This window comes from Cottoperca gobio, chromosome 14, assembly GCF_900634415.1.
Source record: "Cottoperca gobio chromosome 14, fCotGob3.1, whole genome shotgun sequence".
NCBI classification, from domain to species: Eukaryota; Metazoa; Chordata; class Actinopteri; order Perciformes; family Bovichtidae; genus Cottoperca; species Cottoperca gobio.
In genome coordinates, this window is record NC_041368.1 from 23256067 (window position 1) to 23273011 (window position 16945).

A 16945-nucleotide genomic window follows, 5' to 3' on the forward strand; every position below is an offset into this window, starting at 1 on the left:
ACCACAGCTCTCTCACAACGCTTTTGAAGAACAGGAAATGTAAGGACACACAAATAACAATGCTGGTGTCGTGGTGCCGTCACCTGTTCCAGCATGTTCTGCAGTCTCTCCGCCTCCAGGTCGATGACAAACTTCTTCTCCTGTCTCCGGTCCAGATCCTCCAGCAGCCGTCGGTAACTGGCGTCGTTAAAGTTCTCGACGCAGATGGCGCTGACCTGCCAGTTGTTCTGTCCCGCCTTCTCCATGATGGCCTGCAGGATGGCGTATCCTGATGCAGACAGACAAGTCACATTAAAGAGGGCCAAAGAAAATACAAGGAACCGTATCTAACTGTTTATTCACTGGATCATAATGCATAATAACGTTTTATTTGTGTCCATTGTAGGAAAAGATGAGCTGATTATACAACCTTCAGTTTCACATAGAAATGCCTTTTCTATGCCAAGTATCCTTAATAAATGACTTTTATGTTGAACAACTCAGTGCCAAAGCAAGAAGAAAGGTGCCCTTCATGTAGAAGAAGAGAAGGATTCTTCTTGTTTCTTGAAGGTGTTCCCTGCAGTTTCCTTCATCACGCCTCAGTAATGTGTTTCAAGCTGCGCTTTGCGAGCGTCAACTCTTCTACTACGTTTATCAGCACCGACTGTAAACCTGTGAAACCAACAGTAGTGATGCATCTTGTGTCGCCTGCATACTCGTGCACTTACACACGCTTCCTCGTGCTGGTGAAACATTGCTCCACAGCGCCTCTAGTGTTTAACGACTCCACAGGCGTCCTGGCACATCGTGAGACTTTCAAACATTTCTATTATCTTCTAAAGAGCTACTGCACTTATGCAAAGTAGATCTGGAGCCATTATCTTTTCCTAAAATAACATTTAGTGCTCCCTGAATGCTGATATAGCTCCTGGCTCAAACATGTCCATGAGAGGTGACAACACACAACACTTAGAATGTTTAACTCACAAACTGGCTTTAGTTGAACGACTTCCTTGGCAAGACAAACTCATCAAAATCGAAAAGAAACCGCGCTGAAGGAAACTCCTCTAAAGCTTTTATGTTTTGCCAAGCGGATCCTGGCTTCTGGTCCGGTCGGGGGGAAAAGGCTCGTCTGTATGAGTCGGATGAGACAGTAGAGTGGGGGGGGGGGGCTCGCTGTCAGGTTTGTGTATAAAGAAGATGAGTGTCAGAGAGGAAACTAGGGAGCTGTGAGGGCGGCTGTTCTCCAGCAGGAACAGATGTCCCCCTTAAACGGCCCCTCCTGGTAGCAATCACAATCTGGCAACCCGTCTCCCTTTGCTCCCAATTAGTGGATTAACCTGTGCTCTGGCAACCCGGCTCCTTCTCCACCTCCTCGATCCCCTCCCCGGCCCCTCGCTCCCCATTAGAGGGATGTCGGTGCCAGGAGGGACTGCGGGTGGAGAGGACACACAACGTGCACATGCTCACACACGTATCCTCTCAGAACGTCCTCGGCTTCCCACGAAAGGAAGAACTGGTTCATGACGTTTTGATGAGAACAAACGTTGTTTTCTCCGTTATCACAAAACACAAATGAGAACGCATGTTGCAAAACAACACAATGTCCTCTGATGAAGTCTTTACCGGACGAGACGCTGGTGTCAGAGAGACAGGACGCGAGGAGAGAGAGACAGGACGCGAGGAGAGAGAGACAGGACGTGAGGAGAGAGAGACAGGACGTGAGGAGAGAGAGACAGGACGCGAGGAGAGAGAGACAGGACGCGAGGAGAGAGAGACAGGACGTGAGGAGAGAGGAGAGAGAGACAGGACGCGAGGAGAGAGAGACAGAACGCGAGGAGAGAGAGAGGACGCGAGGAGAGAGGAGAGAGGAGAGAGAGACAGGACGCGAGGAGAGAGAGACAGGACGCGAGGAGAGAGAGAAGAGGAGGAGAGAGAGACGGACGCGAGGAGAGAGAGACAGGACGCGAGGAGAGAGAGACAGGACGCGAGAGAGAGGAGAGAGACAGGACGCGAGAGAGAGAGACAGGACGTGAGAGAGAGGAGAGAGAGACAGGACGCGAGGAGAGAGAGACAGAACGCGAGGAGAGAGAGACAGGACGCGAGGAGAGAGAGACAGGACGTGAGGAGAGAGGAGAGAGAGACAGGACGCGAGGAGAGAGAGACAGGACGTGAGGAGAGAGAGGACAGGACGTGAGGAGAGAGAGACAGGACGCGAGGAGAGAGAGACAGGAAGCGAGGAGAGAGAGACAGGCACGTGAGGAGAGAGGAGAGAGAGACAGGACGCGAGGAGAGAGAGACAGGACGCGAGGAGAGAGAGACAGGACGGAGGAGAGAGGAGAGAGGAGACAGGACGCGAGTAGAGAGGAGAGAGACAGGACGCGAGGAGAGAGAGACGAGAGAGAGACAGAGGAGGAGAGAGAGACATGACGCGAGGAGAGAGAGACAGGACGTGAGGAGAGAGAGACAGGACGCAAGGAGAGAGAGACAGGACGCGAGGAGAGAGGAGAGAGAGACAGGACGCGAGGAGAGAGGAGAGAGAGACAGGACGCGAGGAGAGAGAGACGAGGAGAGAGAGACAGGACGTGAGGAGAGAGAGACAGGACGCGAGGAGAGAGAGACAGGACGCGAGGAGAGAGAGACAGGACGCGAGGAGAGAGAGACAGGACATGAGGAGAGAGAGACAGGACATGAGGAGAGAGAGACAGGACATGAGGAGAGAGAGACAGGACATGAGGAGAGAGAGACAGGACGCGAGGAGAGAGAGACAGGACGTGAGGAGAGAGAGACAGGAAGAAGACAAAGAAGAAGACAAAGAAGGAGAAGAAGAAGAAGAAGGAGAAGAAGACGGAGAAGAAGAAGAAGAAGACAAAGAAGAAGAAAAAGAAGACGGAGAAGAAGACAAAGAAGAAGAAGAAGAAGAAGACAAAGAAGAAGAAGAAGAAGAAGAAGAAGAAGAAGAAGAAGATGAAGAAGAAGATGAAGATGAAGAAGAAGAAGATGAAGATGAAGATGAAGATGAAGATGTAATCGTGTTGACCTGCAGCGTGTCACCACCTTCATTAAAGGGAGGGAGCGTGGATACCTGGAGGTATTACAGTCTGCTGTGGGACACCGCTCAGGTCGACCCATCAAACAAACGTATTCTTGACGTTGTGTTCTTCTCTCTTCGGGACAGAAATATCTGCAGGACTGTCTGTTCATTGATCTCAGTCCACGTTCTCCGAGGACGAAAACCCAAAACAACTTCGGCTTCTTTCAAGACGTTCAAAGTCACTTTATTTCTTTATCTTAACGTTTACTTTCTGCCATTTGTGACTTCCTGCCCAGGGACCGCAGACGGAGAGGAGCTGCTGGCTCTGATACAAAACGTCACCTGACTTACATGTACCTTCACATTTCATTTAAGTTCAGTAATAAGTTACCACGAGGAGTCTCGATGGTGCAAAAAGGAACATATATTGTATCTTTTATGCTTTTTAATGCTTTAAAAGGAGTCTTTAATACGCATGTGTTGAAGACATGAAGGAGCAGTCATGTTTGTGCAGAATAATATAAAAATGCAATTAAAATGTTATTTGTTTGGGCGCCCTGATGGTTAAGGATAGCTCTGGGCGATAATCCAATATTCAGTGGCATCACATGGCGATGACATCATACAGGGAGATGTCGTCAGACACCATTTTTTGTCGTCTCACCAGATACAAATCAGCAGCTGGAGTGAATTGCTTGTTCGGCGCATGATATGCCATTATGTCCTTTTGTGCCGCATGGTGTAGCCGGCACATGGACAGGGAAAACGCAGCGGTGGCAGTGAAGGGAAGTAAAGCGTGCAAGGGGCCAGTTGATTACCAGCTGATAAATGTGTAGCCCTGAGGCTGTATGTGAAGCAGCAGCCAGACGCAATCAGCATCAGCGTCAAAGACGCGGCCACGGGGCGAGTGTGCAGGCGAACGCATGTTGTGCAGATCGGAGCAGAGCCGGACACGAGGAAGCAGCTGCAGCGTGTGGAGAGGGGAGTGGAAATGCACATCTGGGTTGATGCTCTGTCTTTACCCTCCAGTCTGCTGCATATTGTCAGTGTCTGTTTACAGAGCATCCGTCCTTCCTCCTCTCCTTCCTCCTCTCCTTCCTCCTTTCCTTCCTCCTCTCCTTCCTCCTCTCCTTCCTCCTTTCCTTCCTCCTCTCCTTCCTCCTCTCCTTCCTCCTTCCTTCCTCCTCTCCTTCCTCCTCTCCTTCCTCCTCTCCTTCCACCTCTCCTTCACCTCTCCTTCCTCCTCTCCTTCCTCCTCTCCTTCCGCCTCTCCTTCCTCCTCTCCTTCCGCCTCTCCTTCCTCCTCTCCTTCCTCCTCTCCTTCCACCTCTCCTTCCTCCTCTCCTTCCTCCTCTCCTTCCACCTCTCCTTCCTCCTCTCCTTCCTCCTCTCCTTCCACCTCTCCTTCCACCTCTCCTTCCCTCTCCTTCCTCCTCTCCTTCCTCCTCTCCTTCCACCTCTCCTTCCTCCTCTCCTTCCACCTCTCCTTCCTCCTCTCCTTCCGCCTCTCCTTCCGCCTCTCCTTCCCCTCTCCTTCCTCCTCTCCTTCCGCCTCTCCTTCCGCCTCTCCTTCCTCCTCTCCTTCCTCCTCTCCTTCCGCCTCTCCTTCCTCCTCTCCTTCCCCTCCTTCCTCCTCTCCTTCCTCCTCTCCTTCCACCTCTCCTTCCTCCTCTCCTTCCTCCTCTCCTTCCGCCTCTCCTTCCACCTCTCCTTCCTCCTCTCCTTCCTCCTCTCCTTCCACCTCTCCTTCCGCCTCTCCTTCCACCTCCTTCCACCTCTCATTCCTCCTCTCATTCCTCCTCTCCTTCCACCTCTCCTTCCACCTCTCCTTCCTCCTCTCCTTCCTCCTTTCATTCCACCTCTCCTTCCACCTCTCCTTCCGCCTCTCCTTCCACCTCCTTCCACCTCTCATTCCTCCTCTCATTCCTCCTCTCCTTCCACCTCTCCTTCCACCTCTCCTTCCTCCTCTCCTTCCTCCTTTCATTCCTCCTCTCCTTCCTCCTCTCCTTCCTCCTCTCCTTCCTCCTCTTGCTCTTCAGAGGACATCGAGAGGCTTATGCTTCTAAACGAGCCATTCGTGAGGGACACACTGCTGCTACCAGACAGTCCGTCTGCAGGAGAAATGTTGTACTTACTTACTCTTCACCTCATTTTTCATGTTCCCTTCTCCTCTTCTCTGTCTCCTAGTTCCTCTCTTTCATCTTGTTTTCTCTTCTGTCTCCTCCTTTCCTTTCCTTCCTCCTTGTTTCCTATCCTCTCTTCACCTCATCTTTTCTCCTCTCCTCATTTTGTTATGTTCTTTTCTTTTCTTTGTTTCTCTCTCATTTCCTCATCCTCAACTTTTGCTTCCTTTTCTGTTCTCTTTTATCCTTTTCTATAAATTCCTCTCTTCTTCTCCTCCTCTAGTGTCCTCTCATTTCCTCTCTCCCCCATCCTTTCCTCTCCTCTCCTCTTCTTTCCTTACCTGTCCTCTCCTTTCCTTCCTCCTTGTTTCCTCTCCTGTCATTTCCTTTTTCTCCTTCCTTCTTTCCTCTAGTCTGATTTCCTCTTCTCTCCTTTCCTTCTTCCCTCTCCTATCATTTCCTTTTTCTCCTTCCTTCTTTCCTCTCCTCTCCTTTCCTTCCTCCTTGTTTCCTCTCCTGTCATTTCCTTTTTCTCCCTCCTTCTTTCCTCTACTCTCATTTCCTTACTTCTTGTTTCCTTTTGTCTCATGTCATTTCTTTCATCCTGGTTTCCTCTCCTCTCCTTCCTCCTTGTTTCCTCTCCTGTAATTTCCTTTTTCTCCCTCCTTCTTTTCTCTCCTCTCCTTTCCTTCCTCCTTGTTTCCTCTCCTGTCATTTCCTTTTTCTCCCTCCTTCTTTCCTCTACTCTCATTTCCTCTCCGTTCCTTTCCTTCCTCCTTATTTCCTTTCCTCTCATTTCCTCCCTTCCCTCCCTGTTTCCTCTTCTCTCATGTTGTTTCTGTTATCCTGCTTTCCTCTCCTCTCCTTTCCTACCTCCTTGTTTCCTTTCCTCTCATTTCTTCTTGTTTCCTCTCCTCTTATATTTCATAATCTCTTTTTATCTCCTCTGCAAAACATTTCCTGGAACCGTTTTCTGCATCATCATCTTTTGCTTCTGTCTCCAATTTCTCTTTCTACCTCTCTTTTAATTAAATCCTCTCTGGATTCTTTGTCTATGTTGTTCTCTTTCTATTACCTTTTATATTTTTGTGCGTATGTGTGTGTGTGTGTGTGTGTGTGTGTGTGTGTGTAAAAAGCACAGCACTCAGTGCTACAGTATCCAGCAGCCACTCGTATCTCTGGTGATTTGATGCAGAGAACCAGACTGCAGCTCATTGACTGAGCTCAGCCATGCGTGAGCCGATTCTACATTATAGTCAATACTGGATGAAGGCCCGGCCCTGTGTGTGAAAAAAAAACCTCAGGCCAAAGTGCTGCAGCCTGCGCCCAAAAGCCTTGTGAAAAGCACTTGCATGCGCATACGTAACACGTACACACACATTCATGTCCTCTAACAAAGACAGAAGTCCGGGGTTTTAAAGGTCTGCTTCCACACACACACACACCTACTCAAACTACTACTTCACACATCGTGTGTGCGGAGCAAAAGCTCCACAAGAAATACAAAATCTAATCGTTTCTTTAGATGAATGTAATAATCTAAAGAGGACGGTGCCTGCCTCTGGTCTCGCCGACAAATTGCAGAAAGAAAGCGTCGTCATTTTTCGGGATTGTGAAATTTACGTGATTTAAAGTGATCAGCTATAAAGCTGGAGGGCAAAACAAATGAGTAAAGGACACTTAAGGAAAGACATGTAGGAATAAGACATCAATAAAGAAGAAGGATGAATAAAACTGACTGATGATTGCAATAAAAATTACATCTCTGTCAACTTTTTATTACAAAATTAAACAACTGGAAAACTGCCACAAATCTGTTCATGTGATATGAATGTATATCTTTACATGTAGCAGTGACAAATATAGCTCAAGGTCATCTGTATATTTCATTCAACCACAGCTCGTCACAGCCCCGAGGTGAGCCAGTCATGTTTCAGTATCTGCTGTCTGCTGGTTGCAGCAGCGGCTCGACAGCCTGTGTTTGCCTGTGTCAGGATGACAGCCATCAGTCAGTCCAAAGACGTTGCTGTCTGCTGACGGGTTTCAGCACCACGGACAGAGCCGTGAGTTATTCAGCAAGTTCATATCTGTTAATTTAACCTTACAGTTCTCTTGTGGACTGAAATAAATATCCAGAACGATCAAGTTGCAGTTTCAGGGTCACAGCGTGATGATTTTCTGAACTATTTTACACAAATTCTCACACGACTAAAGATGTCCCCTGCCTCGACAGCCAGTGGTCATTGCTTTTTATTGTCTGAATTTGATTGGCTCACCAGAAAACCCATTAAAGGGACAGATTTTTTAAAGCGAGGTTGTACGAGGCGCTTTTCCACAGTCAGTGTATCACCGACAGTAGATGGCGGTCTGCACGGCCCCGGTTTGGAGAAACAGACAGGAGCACCGGCAGGAAGCTGAGCTATGTACCGCTGTGGACGGGGGACGGCTGCAAAATGTATTTTAGCCACTTTAAAAAATCTATATCTATTTAAGTGTACACTATATTTAGAATATTTTCACACCTCGGTATCAGACGGCCTTTTACGATGGGAAAATCTATCCGTTATCTATGCTCTCGCCAAAGCCACCAGACTCCATTGAAAAAAACAGTAAATTTACGAGAGTCGCTGGTTCAGTTCTTCCTCAATCGTTTAGTTTGTTTGTGTTATTGTGAGACTTTGACGAATGTGAAAAAACCCTTTAAAACACAAAAGTCACACAATAACACAAACAAACGCACCAATGGAGGCAGCGGTAGAGCTGCAGCTCCTGCGTCCTGCAAGGTAAAATTACTGTTTTTTTCAATGGAGCCTGGTGGCTTTAGCGAGAGCGTCAGTTCCTTGTCAGAAGGGCTAACACTTATGTGGTATTTTATTTTTGTTGGCGTGCCGACCGCCATCTACTGTAGGTAATGGATGCACTGGATGCATGGATGAGTGCTTCATACAACCATACTTCAAAACACCTGAACGGTCACTATCAAGTCTCTATTTTTACAGACTTTTATACCAGGAGGCGAGAAACTGAAACATGTCACCATGACATCATCTGTAATGCTGCCACACTAATGCTGATCTTGAATCAGTTTCGATGCTGAATTACGGTAGGCTTAAAGCAACGTGAGTGTGAGTGTCTGCACCGTACTGCTAAGAATCTTTGTTGTGTTTCTGCAGAACACATCAGATGCAAGTAGATTTTTGTTGAGAGGAGAGGAGGCTTTTTACCCAGTCAAGCGTGCAGCCTGAGATAAGAGGAAAGAGAGGCAGGGAATGGATTGTTCTGAAGGGAGGCCATCTTGATACGGTCCTCCCTCTGTAGCTGCTATACAGCCAATCTGCTCAAACACTCACTGCAGTCCCCACACAGAGAGAAAGAGAGAAACCCCCGGACTACCTTCTGGAAAATATATGAAAGTGAGATGCGGAGATGTGATCCAAGCTGTAGCCCATATCCATTCTGTCTTGTAATGGAAATGTGACACTAGGGGGGGGGGGGGGGGTAAGTACAAACCTATTGACTCTCTGAGTGTGTATGTGGTGAGAGAGAGGCGAGAAAAGGAAAGAAATCCAAAGAGAGAGACACATACGGATGAGAGGAATATGCTGTCCTCGTCCTCAGGAGGGGAACGGAGCCAGAGACAGATGGAGAGAGAGGTCCAACACTATCCACAACACTTCTAACAGCAGCTGCACTGCAATATTGATCACTTGGTGGCCCCAAGACATGTTGTGGATTAAAAACAGCCATTATTTTAGCAGCACACATTCACACCTCTGTGTTTGTCATGGAAAGGGCATAAGGGTAAAGACACACGACACACCCGCCTGCTGTTGGAGCATTTATTGCATTTATATCGAATTATCTTGAATTAAATAAACCTTTATTTAAGTTAATGTTGTGTTTGAGAGCTGCAGTCACTTTTAATTCCTTAAAATGAGATTTACCAGGATAAATCATGCACATAATGTAAGAGATGAAGCCTTTGATCTGCCACCTGCATGCGTACGGTTCGGTTACTTAAGGTAGGCGTCACCTTCGACACCTGATGCACCCGAACCTCCATCCACCCTGAACCTCCTGACGTTGTGTGGCCTTTTAATAACGTTGCACTGCTTCCTGCTGTGACATTTAGCTGTTGTCCCGTTCAATTATGTGGAAAAAGTAACTGAATTAATTGCAGATTGTTCCACTAATCGATCGTTTTGTTCTTAGTTCACTAAGATTTATTTTTTCATGCTGAAAAGTTTCCAATAAACTTCTGAGCACATTTAAAGTTGTGTCTTGAGAATGCAGGATTCTTTACAGATCTGTGCATTAAATCAATGAATCAATTAGTCGACATGATGGATATCTTTAATTACAGATAGAGAAAGAGAGAAGTGCATTTAGTTTTAGCTTTAGCCACGGTTAGCTCACCTAATAGCTAGTGAATGAGTGCACATCTCTAACTCCTCATCACTCACCCCGGTCGGTGTCGTACAGGAAGACGAACTTGTTCCAGTCGTAGTGGTCGAGGAGGGACAGGAGCGCCCCGCGGATGGACGGCCGGAGCTGCAGGGTGAACTGGCTCTCGCCCTCGGTGGGGAAGCTGGGCGTGATGAGGGAGATGTGCAGAGCGCTGCAGAAGGACGTCAACGTGTGGACCGAGCGCTTGTCGTACAGGCCGAAGATGGCGAAGACACCGCGGGAGTACTGGGAGCAGACTGGGGAAGAGAAGAAAGAATGTGTTAATAAACAAGAAGAGCAAGAGGGAGGGGGTGAAGCGGGAGGTGCAACATGGAAGGTGTGTGGGCTGTAAACCAAAACAATGTGCTGAAAGACTTCCTGACACGAGATATATACGGCTTGTATGTTGTGAAAGCACCAATAGTTCACAACAAACATTTGATCGATTGTTTACATAGAATAAGATTACCGCTTTTAATTTGAATTTCTTATTGGTCTCCGCCGTCTGATTGCTAATTGTTTTCCCGTCTATTATTCTCAGATCAAGCATCCACACAGTTCACAGCACGAAGACGAGGCTGTGAGTCACACACACACACACACACACACACACACACACACACACAACGGCTCATCTTCAAGAAAACACTTTTCTTTTTAAAGTGTTGGCACAGTGCCAGTAAACTAACACCAGGAAGTGTTCACAGCTTCAGATGAGGAGAAGAAGGAGCGGGTGGTTAACACGACCACTGATAACCATCTTATTTGGCAAATGCACATGAGCAGAGGAGGAAGACAAAAGGACGCACGCTGTTTTGAATGACAATTGATGGCTGGGAACTGCGATGCAGAAATCACCACGGCCATGAATGCTTAACGCCATGACTGGAGACAAAATAACAAACATTATCCCGCTGATTACCACTTTAAATCCTTTCAAGGGAAGCGCTGAATGCAGTAAACAGAGATCAAAACCCAACGCATCCGTTTCCTCTGATGCTTTCATCTCAAAAGCTGTTCTCTTCTCCCGTTTAAACAGCAACAACAGTACCAACGTTTCCTAGCGGCGCATTGAATCATTCCCGGCGCTGTTGTGCAGATTTATTCTAGAGGACGTCTTCGCCATTAACTAAAACATCGCATTCACGCGGCGCCGCTCATGACATCAAAACAGCACAAACTGAACCTGCTTCTGTTTTATTGGTCAGACTTTGAATTAAATGGAAAGTTCACATTTTTGTAAAGTGTACACACACACACACACACACACACACACACACACACACACACACACACACACACACACGCGCACACACACACACACACAGTGTGTCCTTCTTAAGGAGATCTCATTATAGAAAGGTTTGGCTGTCTTCAAAAGACGTACTATAATTGCCCACTTTTTACACACACACACACACACACACACACACACACACACACACACACACACACACACACACACAGAACAACAACAGAAAGGGAAGATAATGAGCATCCTCCGCCAGTTTCCGGGTACGAGGAGAATCAGAGCGAGCGGCAAACTGAAGGAAGAGCTCAAGATGTTTCCGTTGTTAAAGAAAAATGTGGGGGGTGTGGAAGCAAACAAGGGGGCTGCTTCACTGACAAAGCTATTGTTTCCATGCAGAGTGCAGTACTGTACTGCAGAGACAACAGTCAAAGAGACGGAGAAAGGAAAGACAAGCTTCTGTTGTTCTCACAGTTCAGGTCCACGAGGTGCCGGTACAGTATCAGGGAGAACGCTGTGTTGTTGTAACATCACAGCTAAAGTTTGCTTTTTCCTCGTGTCATGACTCATTGTAAGTGAGTGTCGGGGAAGTGATACTAATCTTCTCTTTTTATCTTCATGGCTCCAAAGAGTTGCACCGACTGTGAGTCGTCTCCCTTTCAAGTCCAACTGCAATCTTACGCTCTGATCGCCTTTCATTTAGAAATGTGCTTTTCTTATTGTGGCGTCAGCTGGATCTTTCACTTGCATTGTGCACAAGGATGTTTGACACGATGAGGAGAAAAACCGGTAGATGTCTTTATTAAGAATTTTTCAAACATGTAATAAAAAATGTTCGAATAAAAATGGCAAAATAAATATTATTCAAAGCAGCATCATCCGAGGAGATCCTCCTTTAGCCTCCGAGCCTCTGTGGGAAGGTGTACGTGATGTAAGTAAGAGATCAAAGCATTTCAAATGGATGTTGAGATTTGAATGTAAGTTTTTAAGCTGTTCAGTCGACTAACTCGTTTGTTATATAGCCTGACAATCAGTGCACGTTCCTCTCTGGATGTTTGATGGTCATTCAGCCAAAGTGCAACACAAGATGTGTCCAAACTTTTGCATTAGGAGACTTTAAGACAGCTATAATCAAACCTTCAGCTCTACGCAGCGTTTGTAGCGTCTTTCAGCTCATTGTTTTGGTTTTTGTAGCCACGACTTAAACGTTTTGGCTCTTAATGTGTTGTTTTTGGTCGCAGCAGGCAGCTGTCTTCACCAAAACAATGCCGAGTACACTACCTACCAATGATAGTACCGCTCTGTGCAGAAACATTTACCATTGAATGATCTGATCGGCTGTTTGCAGAAGTTCTGTCTGCGTAGGCAAAGAAACTACAACGATCTGACAGATAGGGGGCGATGTCAGGAAACCTGAAAATATAAAACATTTCTCCATCTGGATAATGTTTTGTTTTTTTTCTGCTCAGGTAATTCACAGAGAAAATGTGCAAGCTGGAGCAGAAGAAGAAAAATACTGCACATATGGACAAACCTGCTCCCTGAAGACCACAGTAACTAACATTTACTCTGAGGGTGTGTGGGTGTGTGTGTGTGTGTGTGTGTGTGTGTGTGTGCGTGTGTGAGTGCGTGCGTGTCCATAGAGTATAGAGGGATAAAGGCTTGCAGGATTCGTGGGAGAGAGGGCGTCCACTCAAGCAAGAAAGGAGTCCAGAGGTTGGAAAATCCGCACAGCCCACTGATGTCCCCTCAAGGAATATTAACACACACACACACACACACACACACACACACACACACACACACACGTCACTGAATCCTCATATGTCAACCTCCCCCCTCCCTGTTGATGCTACAATGCTATTGTGCAGAAATACCCGTTGTAATAACAGCACATTGTGCACGATGTATGTAAGGGAAGCCGAGGCTCAAACTTTGTCTCCCTCTGCTGCGTCTGTTCCTAATTACTGCCTGTTCTTACACCACCAGGGTTTAACTCATCTGCTTGGACTGAAACAGATCAAAAGCATCACTAACACCTCCAATAAAAATGTATTTAAACTGCTGCTGCCGTGCCTTTAAATGAAGGACACGCGTCTGGCACTGTTGCACGGAGACGGATAAATAGGACCAATTAACTGAGAGCAATGGGATCGTAATATTGACTGAAGTGAAGCTCAAGAACACTTATTGTCTCATTTACAGCACAATGATGATGGAGGACAAAGAACAGGACTGACTGTAACAATCAATACATGGAAGTAAATGTGAGTTTCGCTAATTCAATTGCAACGACATCTTTCATGACGAGGTGTTTTGCCTGTAAAATCCAGCGAGGATTTCATTTCTGCACGGTTACACATTAACTTAGATTTCCCACTTTTGTTATGGTGCCTTAAGTTCTACTATAGAATTTAAAACTATCTACAGTTTCTGAGGACGAGTTATTCCAGTTTATGTGGAATCATTTAAAGACAGTGCTGGAAGTACTTTTTACTTCATTAAAGTCCAACTGGAACAAAGGATTCCTTCAAGGTCACGGACATGTCCCCACACTCAGGCCGCCCTGACTCTGTGAAGACAACATGGAGACACGATGAACTGTGTTTGAGGGAATCATTGTTGTATAGAACTCACATGTATCTGGCAGCGCACGCAGAGCAGAACGACCGATTGTCAAGGTCACGTGGTGCATAGAAAACTAAAGATCCTAAAGATGTCCAAGCAAACAACCCTCAACATATAACATTTGAGTATTTCGCATTGTCGTCCTTAAGTCCTGTATGACTGCACTAAAGCTGGACATCCATGAGTCGTAACTGCATCATGTGATACAGTTACAATACAAGTGTTTCTTATTTGGCATCATTTAAATGACAGAAGCTGTTTCATACTGAGCATCTTTCAGTTTCCCTCCTTTACGTGACGTTTGTGGCTTCTTATTGGTCGATCAGCTTGTTAGTAATGTTGGTGTGTCCTGGGACTCGGAGGGGAAAACAGGACGACACATTTGTCAACTGAAAGATTTGAGTTGCACTCTGAGGCTGAGATGCGACACATGTGTTTTAAGACACAAAGCTTTACAGAGACTCCAGATTGTTCCAGCGCAAAGAGACAGCAACAGCCAATAATAGCAATCCATCAGAGTCAAGCTGTATCAAAGAGAGGTTGCTCTGTATGACCTGGTCGTGATGTGACAGCAGTAGTACTGACAGTTAGTGGGCGGCCGCTAGTGACAGGCCGGCCTCCTGGACTGGTCCATTTAGTCCCACACCAGCACTGACCCTGAAACAGCATCCGCTGGCCTCACACTCCACTGCACAAACAGGTCAGAGCACACACACACACACACACTCACTGCAGCTCACTGTGATCAATGGGCCAGACCTTCTGCGTGTGACACACTAACAGAGCAACAGACGCTCTGCTGTCATTTTACATAACGTCTGAAACAAACTCTCTCCCTGTAAAGAAATAAAGTAAGCCTAAAGAAACTTCTTGTGTCAGGAATCATCTGGGACGCATCGAACCATCAGGCTGAGCTAAGCAGGTGAGATAAGCTTTGCTAATGCGCCGCTATTGACGAGCAGGACTTTGGGGCGGCTAAACTGCTTTGTCATCGGCGCTCTGTGTGAATCTGTGGACGCTTGGTTAACGTCTGCCTGTGACACACTTTCCCCTCGGTCCCCCAGGTGTCAGACCCCGCCCACAGCACAGGGCGCTTTGATGATGGCTGCCCCCGACCTCTGCCCCGTCAATATATATCGATCTCAGCTGCATAGAACAAACCTCCATTATTTACCACTTGTTTCAGAGCAGAGACATCCAACGCTCGCTGCTCGCTGGAGTTTGAGTTATGGCAAATTCTTTGCATATGAAATCATTCGACAAACCGGTTTTAATCAATTACATTTGAGGGGAAATAGTGACGGACGAGTGAGGTTGTATCTAGCCTGCAGTATTTATGGCTTCCTGGAATTCTTCTACAGTAACTCCTCAAGATCTGTCAGGCTTTCAAACCTTGCAGCGCTAAATTATTTGTTACATCACCAAAACAATACCGACAGAACATATATATATATTTAACTTCTTTTGCAAAGATAAAATCCACACGATAAGATTTGGAATGACTCCAACATGTTAGTAATATTAGCAAGACAAGCACACGCATGGCACTAATGTAAAGAGGCTTTAGATCGAAACATATTAACGAAACGTTCGATATATGGAGATTTCAATGCTTCATTCCTGATGACATATTTGGTCCCAAGTCAAATTGCTTGTGTAGGATTCGTATATGAAATACTGCAGAAGTTACTCACAGAAGTAAATCGTGCATTTTGTTGGGGACTATTTTCAGCTGCGGATTAATACACGATTAGGTGCTCAGGATCTGAAAGTGCAGGATGTTGCATGTGGAGGATGAAGGGACATGTGAGCAGGGCAACAGTCTGTGCTGAGGGTAAAAGACACACAGAGTTTGCAGAGATTATAAAAACATAAAACAACACAAGTCTTATCGTTTAAGGCTGAAATAAAAACGGAGCATTCCCCTGATTCACACTGTGAATGTGTTTAATGCATTTCATTGAACGCATGCAGTATTAATTCTCTTATTTATATATTTATGAGGCCATAAGTGTGAAATTATGCTGAAATAAAGCTACGAGTTATGACATTTTCCCAGCACAAATGTATCGTGTGTACGAGACCTTTCAGATCAGATCTGAGGTCCTTTTCATGATTCACATTTCCCATCTTCATCATAGTTGTAAGACGTCTTCATCGACTCACAAAGAGGCAGGTAACACGAGTGGAGGTCTTTTATGAAAGCGGAAGGACAGGACGAGGAGGATGAAACCCCTTTTGTCTGTGTAATAGTTTCAACAAGGTGAAAATCAATACGGGCCCTTCTCGTCTGAGCAGTGTAGATAAAAGAAACCATCACTATTACACCGGCCGGACGCAGCGTTTACGGCGGGTGGGCAGCCATTTTGACCAGAATCACAGCAGCAAGCAATCGCTCAATTACCTCCTTCAATTCAACACCTCCGTCGACACGTTCAGACACAATGAAGTGGCTTCAGCGACGTCACAGTTCTGTTCTTTAAAGGAGTAGTTACTGAACCACAAACAGACTCATATGAACATTTACATTGTGCAAATAAAACACCTTTAAACTGCTTGTAAAGACTCTTATACCAACACACCAGCATCAGGACATATTCAGAATCTGTGCACGTTCATGGTCTCCAGGAAGAAAAAGACGTGCTCAGAGTACACACACTTTTCAGTTCATCATTCTTTCGTAGGAAATGAGCAAACTGCTTCAGGTTTCTCTTAATTTAATTACATTTATTTGTGTGCTTCTGCTGCTCCAAGTGAAAATCCTCTAAAGTCCCAGATGACTCGAGTGTTTGGATGACGACAGCTTCTTCACAGCTGGAAGGCAGAACCGGCTCTGTGCTGTGATGTCGTCCGACTTTTCTGCTTTACTTACAAAATAATGGAGAAATCTCAGCTGTTTTTTTAACGCTAAGTAATCAAGTTGTGTTACTTTAATGTTGTGATACTTGGATTAAGTTACTGATTACGTTTTTAAAGTAATTGCATTGGAATATATTTTTTAATTAACCCTGAAGACCCACAGAAACTAATGACCTCCTCATCAGTCTTGTTTTTAATGCTAATTATATTGTAGAGTGCACGAGGACTACACTTCCCAGGACTGTCGCGAAACACATGAAATGTACTTTTTATAGGAACGTACGCAAATTCTACAAGAACACTTCACAAAGTAAATGTAGGACAGTGTTAATGTGTCTTTTTAAAATGTATTTATTTTATCTAGGATCTGCAAACAACTGCGATCTTGTTTTTTTGGTGCATTGCACGACTTTCCCCCGAATATCCTCCTTACAACAAACAAACAAACCAGTGGGACAGAAAACATAACCTCATTTGCAGAGACAAAAACAAAAACAGAAACTGAATCTGTTTTCGCCAACTGGCGAGAGAGCGAGCAGACATGCACTATATCGGAATAAAATGTCAAAATGATATGTTGCGGGTCTGTATGAAACATACACAGTGTCTGTGTCCCTGTTAAACCTG

The 16945-nt window shown here is 45.8% G+C and overlaps 1 protein-coding gene across 1 annotated transcript in view; it reads right to left on the reverse strand.

Annotated features, from left to right (window-relative positions):
* LOC115019197 (glutamate receptor 4-like) overlaps positions 1 to 16945 on the reverse strand; it is a 93585-nt gene that overhangs the window by 37024 nt on the left and 39616 nt on the right. The window contains 2 exon segments of the mRNA XM_029448632.1: positions 84 to 268; positions 9600 to 9839. Coding sequence (XP_029304492.1) covers positions 84 to 268; positions 9600 to 9839 — 425 coding nt within the window.